At 34.6% G+C, this 13606-nt stretch overlaps 1 protein-coding gene across 1 annotated transcript in view; it reads left to right on the top strand.

Moving 5' to 3' along the window:
* The window catches only part of SCN1A (sodium channel, voltage gated, type I alpha subunit), a 162648-nt gene extending 149708 nt beyond the window's left edge, over window positions 1-12940 (top strand). The window contains exons 23-28 of the mRNA XM_011958029.1: window positions 297-578; window positions 3342-3395; window positions 4926-5063; window positions 5698-5802; window positions 7381-7651; window positions 9678-12940. Coding sequence (XP_011813419.1) covers window positions 297-578; window positions 3342-3395; window positions 4926-5063; window positions 5698-5802; window positions 7381-7651; window positions 9678-10852 — 2025 coding nt within the window. The 3' untranslated portion in view covers window positions 10853-12940. The remainder of the gene's footprint in view (window positions 1-296; window positions 579-3341; window positions 3396-4925; window positions 5064-5697; window positions 5803-7380; window positions 7652-9677) is intronic.
* The last annotated feature ends 666 nt before the right edge of the window (window positions 12941-13606 follow it).

Genomic DNA, 13606 nt, shown 5'->3' with positions numbered 1-13606 from the left:
CCTCCGATTTTGCTTTTCCTTTAACCTTTTAATGCTTCTCCCTCCCTTTCTTTAAAAAACGTTTTTGTTTCATTTCTTGGTTATATTGCCTATAGTTGTTTTCCTAAGTGTATTGCTTAAGAAAAGAAAATGTATTTTAAGATTTTTTTAAACCTTGCTTTTAAATATACTAGAATAAATAGCCTTGATAGAAAAAAAAAAAAAAAAGGAAAGGCCAGAGATTACTAGGGGAATTTTTTTTTTCTTTATTAACAGATAAGCATTCTGACTTTTCTTTTTTTCCATTTGTGTATTAGGTGGTTGTGAATGCCCTTTTAGGAGCAATTCCATCCATCATGAATGTGCTTCTGGTTTGTCTTATATTCTGGCTAATTTTCAGCATCATGGGCGTAAATTTGTTTGCTGGCAAATTCTACCACTGTATTAACACCACAACTGGTGACAGGTTTGACATCGAAGACGTGAATAATCATACTGATTGCCTAAAACTAATAGAAAGAAATGAGACTGCTCGATGGAAAAATGTGAAAGTAAACTTTGATAATGTAGGATTTGGGTATCTCTCTTTGCTTCAAGTTGTAAGTGAACACTATTTTCTCTGAATATTTTTATTGTTTGGAATAATAAAATAATTATACACATCTATTATTTAGTACCTAAGAAAAAGTATATATTTCTTTCTATTTAAAAAATTTCAGTTTGTTAGTACAAGTTTATGAGCCCAGATGGGTGAAAACATTATTACATGTAAGGACTGCAGATATAGTCAGTAGTGACCAGGCCAAACAAAGACCTCTTTGTCTTTTTCTTGTATTTTCTTTGTTTCTATATTGCTCTTTCTTTCTATATAAACAAGTTAATAAATAAGTCAGTAACTTTGCCGTTTTTATTGTGATTAGAAGGCTTGTTTCACTGATCAGCTACCAAAACAGAATACACTTAACAGATAGATCATCTTCCAAAACACATACACTTAATACACCTAATTGGATTGTAATTAATTCATAGGGATTAACTGCTGCTAAGGTCCATTATTTCAATCAACGTTTGCGGAATGACATTCAGGTTTTAGAATTAGATCCAGATGTGGTGGTGGGCACCTGTAATCCCAGCTACTCAGGAGGCTGAGACAGGAGAAGCACTTGAACCCAGGAGGCAGAGATTGCAGTGAGCCGAGATTGTGCCACTGCACTCCAACCTGGGCAACAAAGAGCGAAACTCCATCTAAAACAAAAAAGAGAGAGAGAGAGAGAGAGAGAGAGAGAGAATTAGATCCCCATAGTGAAGTGGAAATAATACCTGAAAGCAACTAGAAACAAAAATGAAGCACAAGCAGCTGTTATCTTATCTCAAATGACCTTTCAGTACCATTATTTAAGTCTATTTTATCCTAAATATTAATGTTTTCACTATTGGGTCTCTAAGACTGGGTATCCAAAAAAAATAGCTTATAATTTATATTTTAAAAGGTAGCCCTTTAAAAATTTTCATTTGATTCTGCTTCTAGCTGCAGCAGCACCACAACAAAGCAGGGAATAAAATACGAGTTCAGATTATTTGAAAATTCAGCTTAAAAAAAAAAAGACTGTACAATTTCTTTCTTCCCTTGCAGTTCTACAGTGTCTTTAGGGCAGAAATCAATTTTTGCTCACCAAGGTTATGATTTCAACTGTTCAGCCAGAAGACTAACTAAGCAAACAAACCAACACTAGTCAAAATCCTTTTACAGCTCTTCCAGAGGTGTCTACTATGATTACTTTACAAATTCTTCCCACCTTTTTGTTGGAAATTCTTATTTATCTTCTTAACATTTTTGAGCTACTCGGAATATTCATGCAATTAAAGTAGAGATTTTTAAAATCCGGCAAGAACGGGTGGGGCATGTTGGCTCATGCCTGTAATCCCAGCTCTTTGGGAGGCCAAAGCAACTGGAGGATTGCTTGAGGCCAGGAGATCTAGACTAGTGGGGGCAACATAGTGAGACCCTGTCTCTAAAGACAAATAAAAATAAAAGTTAAAAAAATCTGGCAAGAATGTTTTCTTTAAAAATTGTCAACACATGATGACATTTATTTGGGCATTTATTCTAACCCTTAACTAATGACCACACCTGTAAATATCACTAAAGCAACCACTTCCTCCATAAATCTGAGGAAAGAAATATTAAAAATTTTAAGCAATCCTTTAAAATGTAAACAATTTTGAAAATACAGTGATGATCCTGTACAAAGCTATTAAATAAATTCTGCTATCAAAAAAAAAATCCTCTAAAATACTGCTTCACATTTGGCTTTTATAGAGTCACCTCTCTATTGATTAGTAAGTCATTGAAATGGCCCCTTGAATCACTTTTTTCTGTTTCTATACCAAGTGTGTAATGAACTCGTTCTATCATTGACCTAAGCCACTGACATATTTAACACATCTCTCTTTCATGTACAAAAGCCTTGTACTTTCTAGCTAAGAATCATTACTTTCTTTTCACTGCTGTCACCCACACCCTTGCTTAGCTTTTGTCTCATGATATCCACCACTTCACAAGGGTTAGTGTTATCAAAACAAAGATATATTGTGATACAGATGCTAAAGGCTTTGCTAGCCTCCCTCACTAGCTAAGGAATAATCCTTCTAGGCCCACAGGACTCAAAATTCATGCCCTAGGACAAGTAACAAACTACTCTAAGTTATTAGCCTGAGTATCCTTCATCCTGTGAGTGCCAAGTGTCTGCTGTACTATTGTTCACATTTCTTACTCATATTAAGTTATTATCTTCAAGAATTTCAGAAAGAAAATAGAATATGAGATTATTTCTAAATGTTTTGCTCAAAAATTCTTAAACGGATAGTTGCAACCCTGCCTTTATGTATCCTGGTACTGTCCTTACATTGTTACAATAAAGAGAAATCTTAAATTTTCAATCACTTTGATCACCCTGCAGGTAAATTTTAGCAGATGATCCTTAGATCTAAGTTGTAATTATTAGCCTGATAGAGCTATTGACACATGTGTTCGCATTTGTAAGACCTTCTAAAAGTGCTCCAGCAAATTTTAATACTGCTTTAAATATTATGATACCATGAACTCTAAAGAATTGAAAAGTACTTGTGAGTTGGTTATCAAGCGGGAGGATATATCAAATGGTCATTTTGTTCAATATGTGTTCTAGAAATGAAAAGCCTTACTAAGATACTGTCTTGGTCCAAAATCTATGTAAAATTTGTTTTGAAATATCTTTCAAAAATATTCCCTTTTGAAAATTATATCAGTAAGAATATTTATTAAACATCGGGTCTAAATTATTTTTTACTCCAAAGTAAAACATGCATGTCCTTCTTAATAGGCCACATTTAAAGGATGGATGGATATAATGTATGCAGCAGTTGATTCCAGAAATGTAAGTATTCCTTGTATTCTAAGTCTTTTTATAATATTGACCAGGTGGTAAAATTAATCGGATAAAATATAAACAAACGAAATGATTCTATCTTGATTTAAAATATTTCGGAAAAAGTGTGACAGGTAAGTATTCAAGCACAGCAATGTTTATCAGAAAGCTCTTACTAAGATAATTCAACACATGCATTATTTTGAAAACCAAAGTAAGAAATTCGTATATTGAGTAACTAACAAATATTTTTCTTTTAAATATTTTCTATTTTGTTTCCTATTTATCTACACATTATATAATTAGTAGTAATTTTAGTGTGCAGGGCCAAATTTGAAGAAATATATGATTTCTATCGTTAGTTGAAATGTATAGTCACCCTCCATATTAGACAGCATGAAAACTTATGGATATTGTTCTGTCAGTCCTAGATTACTGTGTTGATTTCGTTCAAATAATCCTATTTTAAACCAAATAAAAGAATGCTTTTATATGATTTTTAGCCTCCATAAATTGACTGATGTTGCAATCATTTCTGTGGCCAACAGATTCCTTTGAGTGTATATCACCAAAGTATAAACCTATTTTATTTGATTTCAGCCTCTTTAAGGCTCCATGACCTAAACTGAAATTCACGCTCATTCCAACTTTGCTCTTCAAAACTTTGCAAGACGTAATATTTTCTATAAACCTTCATCTTTCTATTCTGAAGTCCCATCTGTTTAGTTTATCATCATAAAGGAATAACCTTTGTCCCTGCAGTCTTCAACCTGATAGTTTGGTGTTATCTTTCTTGAAGTGCATTTCAAATAGCTTTAGTTTTACATTGAATATCATTTTGATAACCTCCAGAGTTGTTTTATTTCACTTTGTCACTTATATTTTGTTTTGTGTGTTTAGTTGGCTTTTAACTTTGTTGCCTTTAGAAGGATAGGAATCTGTTAAAAAATTGTAGTGACTTTTTCAGTCCATTGCTAAATTATAAGTAATAGCCCATTTGTTATAAGCACAATCTAGGAATTAAATAATCAACTGAGGATTTATAAAATGAACTGTCCATTTATGTCTACTTAATCTGAAAAATTCAGTGACTGTCACATTAGGGTATAGTGCCAAATGTCTGAATGAACAACTCATTTCTTATTTGCTACATTATTTCATGCATACATGAATGATTGTTTCTAAACCTAGCCTATGGATATTTACAGTTTTAAAATTTTTTATTAATAATTTTAAAATTACTAAAATTCAGTACCTTAAAAGTTTGTAAATTTAGCACATTAGTGTTCAAATGGAAGAATAGTATTTGTATTTATAGTTATAAAAATAGATTTTAGAATGTCATAGTAGCCACATTTTTCACACGAAAACATCCCTAAAGGCTACTTTCAGGGATGTTTTTAGAGGTAGTTGATTCAGAAAAAAAAATGCTGACATATTAGTAAGAATAATTTTTTTCTGTTGTTATGAAAAAGCACCAATGACATTTCCAGCACTAAAATGTATGGTAATATTTTACTAAATAATCTCCTTTGGTAGGTGGAACTCCAGCCTAAGTATGAAGAAAGTCTGTACATGTATCTTTACTTTGTTATTTTCATCATCTTTGGGTCCTTCTTCACCTTGAACCTGTTTATTGGTGTCATCATAGATAATTTCAACCAGCAGAAAAAGAAGATAAGTATTTCTAATATTTTCTCTCCCACTGAGATAGAAAATTATTCCTTGAAGTGTTTTCTCTGCCAAATGCATACTTGAATTTAGAAACCAAATGGGAGTATATATTATAACTGATTTTTCCTTCCTCTCCCTCTGTCATTCACTATCCATATATTTCCAGCTATAGGAAGCTAAGAATAACTGTGTTCCACACTCTTGTGCATAGGTTCATAAAGTTTTTCTCCCTTATTCATTATCAAGAAACATTTTCTGTCTTAAATATAATAATAATTAGAATAAAACTAGAAAGCAACCTAATATGCCCCTTTCCCGAAAACAACTTGTTATTTTATCCGTACAACTACCCACTCCCCCTTGAAAATATATTTTCCAACTAATTCTTTGAAATTAGGAAACTGGATGTAAGCTTCTTCTAGTGTTTATTTTTATGCTTTGAATTATTTAGGGAATTAAATATTATTATCATACCTAAAGAGAACTTTCAATTTTTCACATTTTAAATCACAGATATAATTATGCTAATCAGTTGAATGTTGCATTTTTTTTTTAGCCATCCATTTTCTATTTTAACATTGAAAAAATATGTGCAAAAGGACATAGTTTTAACCAGTTTGATTTTTCTTTTCTATACTTTGGAGGTCAAGACATCTTTATGACAGAAGAACAGAAGAAATACTATAATGCAATGAAAAAATTAGGATCGAAAAAACCGCAAAAGCCTATTCCTCGACCAGGAGTAAGAAATACCAAATGATATGGGGGAAAAATATAAAAACAAAAACTTGCATAGTTGTCTCACAAAAAAGAAAGTAGCTAACATTTCCAGTAGAAAAAATTTCTTTCACTTTTAGAGCATCATTAGTTTGTATCTTTTATGGTAATGGTAACAACAACAAAAAAAATTAAACACCAAAAAGAACAAGAAAAAATAGAAGATGCACCCTTGACTTTAGGTTTAGAAGCATACCATTAGATTTAGAAGCATACCATTAGAATCCATATTAATTGGCCAATGGACACATAGACAATGTAATATGCACAAGAGAAAGTTAATCACACAACTCAAGAATGGTTGCCAAGTAATATCAGGGAAAGAAGTAAACCTTTGGATGGGGCTATAAGAAATGCAGTTTTCTAATATTTTAAGAAATGGACGAAGTGTTGAGGGAAATAGCACCTTACTTCTATTTTATTTTTCACTAGAGATACTAAGTGTTTTAAAGGAGGAAAGAATTCCAGTATCTACTATTCATGTATATGGCTACAGAGTTAGATATTACTAATGTCTGCAGAAGTCAGGGTCAGTAATTACAGTTTATGATGATAAATAACAATACTCATGCTTCCATGATGAAACAAACAAACTGCTATTAAAATGGAGAGCTATTATCCCACACTCTAAAGATGTTTATGACGATGACCTGAGAGGTTTCAGTAACTCCTAGGGTGCATCAAGGAAAAAATACTAGCAAATATTCATATTGTGATGACTGAATATTGCCTTCCTGAGAATGATGAGAAATATGTACTTTCTCTGTTAAAATTAGCACTGAAAGTAGAAAAGAACCAACAATTTGTAGGAAAAATATGTGAGAAAATGCCCTCAGAATTCCTCAGTGGCCCAAAGAAATAAGCCTGCAGATGACGTTCAGTGACTAGCAGTGGCAGAACTGGGAAGCAGAATCACAGATCAATGACAAAGAACATGAATTTTTTTGACATAAACATATAAGAAATGTCATTCTGGTCCCATTATCCTTGTGCAGGTTCAGCATTCTGTGTCTGACAATGTTAGCCAAGGCTATTTGGTAGAAGAATATGAATATTGAGATGGTATTTAAATGCATAATGTTATAGATGTGTCCTGGAAATTCCAAATTCTTCTTAACAATTATTTGAGAATACAACAAGTGAAATATTAATAGTACCATATTTTAAAATGGATGTATGGTCCAGCTGATCACTGGAAAGTCTTGAAAAAAAATTAAACGGGTTTCTTACCTTCTCATAATCTTAAAATGTTGAGATGCATTGCATACCTCTGGAAGAAATATACAGTATTGAGTGTTGTGTTTTTTTTTTTTGAATCAAAAACCCTCTTTGGACAAGGAATTGTTATTCTGAGAAATGCACATTAGTAAATGGCAATTTAACCAAATTTTACCAATTAATATGCTATAAATCATTCTTACAAAAATCAGGGTCAATGACTACTTTGCAAGAAACTAGAAAGTCAATTAATGCAGAAAGTATTTGATGCTAATGCACATGAGAAAACTCCTTTATTGCTAAAAGCATTTCTATTTCTCTACAGAACAAATTTCAAGGAATGGTCTTTGACTTCGTAACCAGACAAGTTTTTGACATAAGCATCATGATTCTCATCTGTCTTAACATGGTCACAATGATGGTGGAAACAGATGACCAGAGTGAATATGTGACTACCATTTTGTCACGAATCAATCTGGTGTTCATTGTGCTGTTTACTGGAGAGTGTGTACTGAAGCTCATCTCTCTACGCCATTATTATTTTACCATTGGCTGGAATATTTTTGATTTTGTGGTTGTCATTCTCTCCATTGTAGGTAAGAAATATTTAAAGTTCTTAAATTCAGTTAAATAGAAGTGAAAGTTGAAACAATCAAGATTAGATTCGAGATCATCCCAGCAATCAGAGATAATTACTGTAAATATTTTGATACATTTTATCCAGATGTGTTTGGTTTTTTAACAGAGTGTCTCCTACTGTAGTCAGTATTGTTTCTTATTCTATCCATTTAGAATAATATACTTAATGTAAATGTAGTCATTTGAACTAGACCTGTGCTATTAAGTAAGATAAAAATGTTTTTGACATGTTGAGATTGAAGAACCAGTACAGCATCTAGATGGTTCCATTAACAAGACTAGAAATGTAGTCTGGTACTCAGGAAAATTGCTTTAGAGAATAGACATGGGGTCACCAGCATATAGATATTAGTGGAAAGTGGTTTCAAGATAAGGAAAAGTATTGTGTAAAAGGAGAATAAAGACAAGGAAGAAACATTATTAGCAAATGCATATAGTAGGTTCTTTACGAGTGTCATGTAGAGATTTTCTAGACTACCTTAAAAATGGGTTTATAATAATGATGCACAAGGGAAATAAGATGGCATGGGACATCATCAGTACTATACTTCAAAGCCTGGAACATATGACTAGCCTCATGAGCAATAGCTCATTTCATTAGACACAACTAAAGCTCTAGTAAAGTGAAAAGCATCTGTCTGTGGGCCTAAACTATTCATTCTTCCCTAAATAGGATGATATGACTGGGTCAATATTTTGCTATTCAAAACAAGGCACCTCTGTTGGACAGATTTTCATGCTACTCCTTTCTCTGAAGAAACTGGCCTTATATCCAACTCATTGTATATAGCCTTTGATTCCCACTAATTATAATCCTTGGTTATAACTAGTGTGGCTAAGGTATAAAGGTGTATTCCTACACATCTCCTTCTCTCTCTCTTACACACCACACACACACACACACACTCTTAACACTTCGTCTTTTCAGAATGAGGCATTTAAACCTGAAGGCATTTAGTTTCTTGAGCTCTTCTTTTTAACTTTACAAATACAGTTTTTATTTAAAAAGCAAATGGAGAGAGAAGGTTAAAATAAGAAGACTGAGATTACAGTGTTAGGTACAGGAGACCAAAAAGAATTGAAATACAACATTAAGTACAGGAGACTAAAAGGAGCATCAACCTGGGATCCTTTTAGAAATGCATCAGAACATACATAAATAAGTATATAAAAATATTAGAGTGGAACTTAAGTAAGTACCAAGATCATGGGAAGGTGAAAGTAGCATCAAAAGCTACCGATACTTTCAGATGGAAAAGGAGTAAATGGAGAATTTAGAATATGGCAATTTCAGAAAAAATCACTGTACACATATAAACTTGTACCTATACTGTTGGGCCACTACTATTCAGTCAAATGTGCATTTTTAACTTATTTTCTTTCTAAATTCTGACTTGGGACTTTACGTAAACTAAAAGTAGTTTATAAACATCTCTTAAAGATAAAAGAAGTACTGTAATCTTTATAGTTGAAATTATGCTGAATTTCAAAATTAAGATTTATTTATAATATATATTATACGCAATTATATATATTATATAGCTGCCATATTTAAGATAATATAACTGAGTTCAGGACTCTGAACTTTACCTTGGAGCTTTAGAAGAAACATACATTTATTTTATTTTATTTTTATTTTTTTGAGGTGGAGTCTCCCTCTGTCACCTAGGCTGGAGTGCAGTGGCGTGATCTCAGCTCACTGCAACCTCTGCCTTCCAGGTCCAAGCAATTCTCCCACCTCAGTTTCCCAAGTAGCTGGGATTACAGGTGCCCAGCACCACGCCCCGCTAATTTTTTTGTGTTTTTAGTAGAGATGAGTTTTTGCCATGTTGGCCAGGCCGGTCTCAAACTCCTGACCTCAGGTGATCTGGCCGCCTCAGCCTCCCAAAGTGCTGGGATTACAGGCGTGAGCCATCACACCCCATACGTTTCTTTTTAACGCATGATTTCTTCACTGGTTGGTATTCTCATTGTTTATTCTAGGTATGTTTCTCGCCGAGCTGATAGAAAAGTATTTCGTGTCCCCTACCCTGTTCCGAGTGATCCGTCTTGCCAGGATTGGCCGAATCCTACGTCTGATTAAAGGAGCAAAGGGGATCCGCACACTGCTCTTTGCTTTGATGATGTCCCTCCCTGCATTGTTTAACATCGGCCTCCTGCTCTTCCTGGTCATGTTCATCTACGCCATCTTTGGGATGTCCAACTTTGCCTATGTTAAGAGGGAAGTTGGGATCGATGACATGTTCAACTTTGAGACCTTTGGCAACAGCATGATCTGCCTGTTTCAAATTACAACCTCTGCTGGCTGGGATGGATTGCTAGCACCCATTCTCAACAGTAAGCCACCCGACTGTGACCCTAATAAAGTTAACCCTGGAAGCTCAGTTAAGGGAGATTGTGGGAACCCATCTGTTGGAATTTTCTTTTTTGTCAGTTACATCATCATATCTTTCCTGGTTGTGGTGAACATGTACATCGCGGTCATCCTGGAGAACTTCAGTGTTGCTACTGAAGAAAGTGCCGAGCCTCTGAGTGAGGATGACTTTGAGATGTTCTATGAGGTTTGGGAGAAGTTTGATCCCGATGCAACTCAGTTCATGGAATTTGAAAAATTATCTCAGTTTGCAGCTGCGCTTGAACCGCCTCTCAATCTGCCACAACCAAACAAACTCCAGCTCATTGCCATGGATTTGCCCATGGTGAGTGGTGACCGGATCCACTGTCTTGATATCTTATTTGCTTTTACAAAGCGGGTTCTAGGAGAGAGTGGAGAGATGGATGCTCTACGAATACAGATGGAAGAGCGATTCATGGCTTCCAATCCTTCCAAGGTCTCCTATCAGCCAATCACTACTACTTTAAAACGAAAACAAGAGGAAGTATCTGCTGTTATTATTCAGCGTGCTTACAGACGCCACCTCTTAAAGCGAACTGTAAAACAAGCTTCCTTTACATACAATAAAAACAAAATCAAAGGTGGGGCTAATCTTATAAAAGAAGACATGATAATTGACAGAATAAATGAAAACTCTATTACAGAAAAAACTGATCTGACCATGTCCACTGCAGCTTGTCCACCTTCCTATGACCGGGTGACAAAGCCAATTGTGGAAAAACATGAGCAAGAAGGCAAAGATGAAAAAGCCAAAGGGAAATAAATGAAAACAAATAAAAATAATTAGGTGACAAATTGTTTACAGCCTGTGAAGGTGATGTATTTTTATCAACAGGACTCCTTTAGGAGGTCAATGCCAAACTGACTGTTTTTACACAAATCTCCTTAAGGTCAGTGCCTACAATAAGACAGTGACCCCTTGTCAGTAAACTGTGACTCTGTGTAAAGGGGAGACGACCTTGACAGGAGGTTACTGTTCTCACTACCAGCTGACACTGCTGAAGATAAGATACACAATGGCTAGTCAGACTGTAGGGACCAGTTTCAAGGGGTGCAAACCTATAATTTTGGGGTTGTTTAACATGAAACACTTTAGTATAGTAATTGTATCCACTGTTTGCATTTCAACTGCCACATTTGTCACATTTTTACGGAATCTGTTAGTGGATTCATCTTTTTGTTAATCCATGTGTTTATTATATGTGACTATTTTTGTAAACGAAGTTTCTTTTGAGAAATAGGCTAAGGACCTCTATAACAGGTATGCCACCTGGGGGTATGGCAACCACATGGCCCTCCCAGCTACACAAAGTCATGGTTTGCATGAGGGCATGCTGCACTTAAAGATCATGCATGAGAAAAAGTCACAAGAAACACAAGTTCTTAAATTTCACCATATTTCTGGGAGGGTAATTGGGTGATAAGTGGAGGTGCTTTGTTGATCTTGTTTTGTGAAATCCAGCCCCTAGACCAAGTAGATAGTTTGCAGGTAGGCCAGTAAATCTTAGCAGGTGCAAACTTCATTCAAATGTCTGGAGTCATAAATGTTATGTTTCTTTTTGTTGTATTAAAAAAAAAAAAAAAAAACCTGAATAGTGAATATTGCCCCTCACCCTCTCCACCACCAGAAGACTGAATTGACCAAAATAACTCTTTATAAATTTCTGCTTTATCCTGCACTTTGTTTAGCCATCTTTGGCTCTCAGCAAGGTTGACACTGTATATGTTAATGAAATGCTATTTATTATGTAAATAGTCATTTTGCCCTGTGGTGCACGTTTGAGCAAAAAAATAATGACCTAAGCACAGTATTTATTGCATCAAATATGTACCACAAGAAATGTAGAATGCAAGCTTTACACAGGTAATAAAATGTATTCTGTACCATTTATAGATAGTTTGGATGCTATCAATGCATGTTTATATTACCGTGCTGCTGTATCTGGTTTCTCTCCCTGCTCAGAATCTTATTTATGAGAAACCATATGTCAGTGGTAAAGTCAAGGAAATTGTTCAACAGATCTCATTTATTTAAGTCATTAAGCAATAGTTTGCAGCACTTTAACAGCTTTTTGGTTATTTTTACATTTTAAGTGGATAACATATGGTATATAGCCAGACTGTACAGACACGTTTAAAAAAACACACTGCTTAACCTGTTAAAAATGTGTTTAGAATTTTACAAGCAAATATAAATACTGTAAAAAGTCATTTTATTTTTCAGCATTATGTACATAAATATGAAGAGGAAATTATCTTCAGGTTGATATCACAATCACTTTTCTTACTTTCTGTCCATAGTACTTTTTCATGAAAGAAATTTGCTAAATAAGACATGAAAACAAGACTGGGGAGTTGTAGATTTCTGCTTTTTTAATTGCATTTGCTAATTTTAGATTATTTCACAATTTTAAGGAGCAAAATAGGTTCACGACTCATATCCAAATTATGCTTTGCAATTGCAAAAGGGTTTAAAATTTTATTTGTACTTCTGGTAGTACCTGTACTAACTGAATTGAAGGTAGTGCTTATTTTATTTTTGTTCTTTTTTTCTGACTTTGGTTTATGTTTTCATTTCTTTGGAGCAATGCTACTCTAGATTGTTCTAAATATAATGTGGGCTTCATAATTTTTTTTTCCACTAAAACAGAGTAGTCAACTTATATAGTCAATTACATCAGGACATTTTGTGTTTCTTACAGAAGCAAACCATAGGCTCCTTTTTTTCTTAAAACTACTTAGATAAATTGTATTCGTGAACTGCATGCTGGAAAATGCTACTATTATGCTAAATAATGCTAACCAACATTTAAAATGTGCAAAACTAATAAAGATTACATTTTTTATTTTATTGTTTGCCCAGTCACTTTTTGTTAACAGAATATTATAATGATATGGAGACTTTTTACATTACAAATTGGGGGAGAAGGGGAGCACACACACACACACACACAGAGGCATACCCAGGTTGACAAGAAAACCTAGGGTAGATATGTCACTGGGGGTAGGGGGTAATGACCTCCCAGAATTACAAGCAGCAGGTGTGTTCTCTGTTAGGAGGAAGAACTGGTGTCAGAGGATAGCTAGTGATTCCAGGAGGAAGAGAAGTATGGGAGCCAGAGTGACGGTGGATGACCACTTGAGCTATGGAAATAAATCCTTAAATCATCATTTAAAAATTTAGAGTTGCCATGTGTGTAGGATACTGTGTTTGCTCCTCCAGATCCACTCTCTATGCTTCTGTATCATTCCGTGTGTCCCAGAAGGGTGACTTCTACACACTGTATCAATGGGCTCTCCTACCTTTGAGCTCCCAATTGTTTTGGCCAATGAGAAGCACCAGTGGGAAAGCACCAGAGAGAGAAGATTGACATAGGAATCTTTCTTCTCCAATTCCTTCTTTGCTGGGTTGCCCTGGGTTGGCACTGGACTCATTCCTCCCCCAAAAGTCATACTCCAATCAGACTGACCCTCATACAACTGAAGCTGCTTTCTCTGGGGTCTGGTAATCACCCCT

The sequence above is a fragment of the Colobus angolensis genome, unplaced genomic scaffold, assembly GCF_000951035.1.
Source record: "Colobus angolensis palliatus isolate OR3802 unplaced genomic scaffold, Cang.pa_1.0 Scaffold456, whole genome shotgun sequence".
NCBI classification, from domain to species: Eukaryota; Metazoa; Chordata; class Mammalia; order Primates; family Cercopithecidae; genus Colobus; species Colobus angolensis.
The sequence above is the reverse complement of the archived record's forward strand: the minus strand, read 5'-3'. Positions and strand labels throughout refer to the sequence as shown.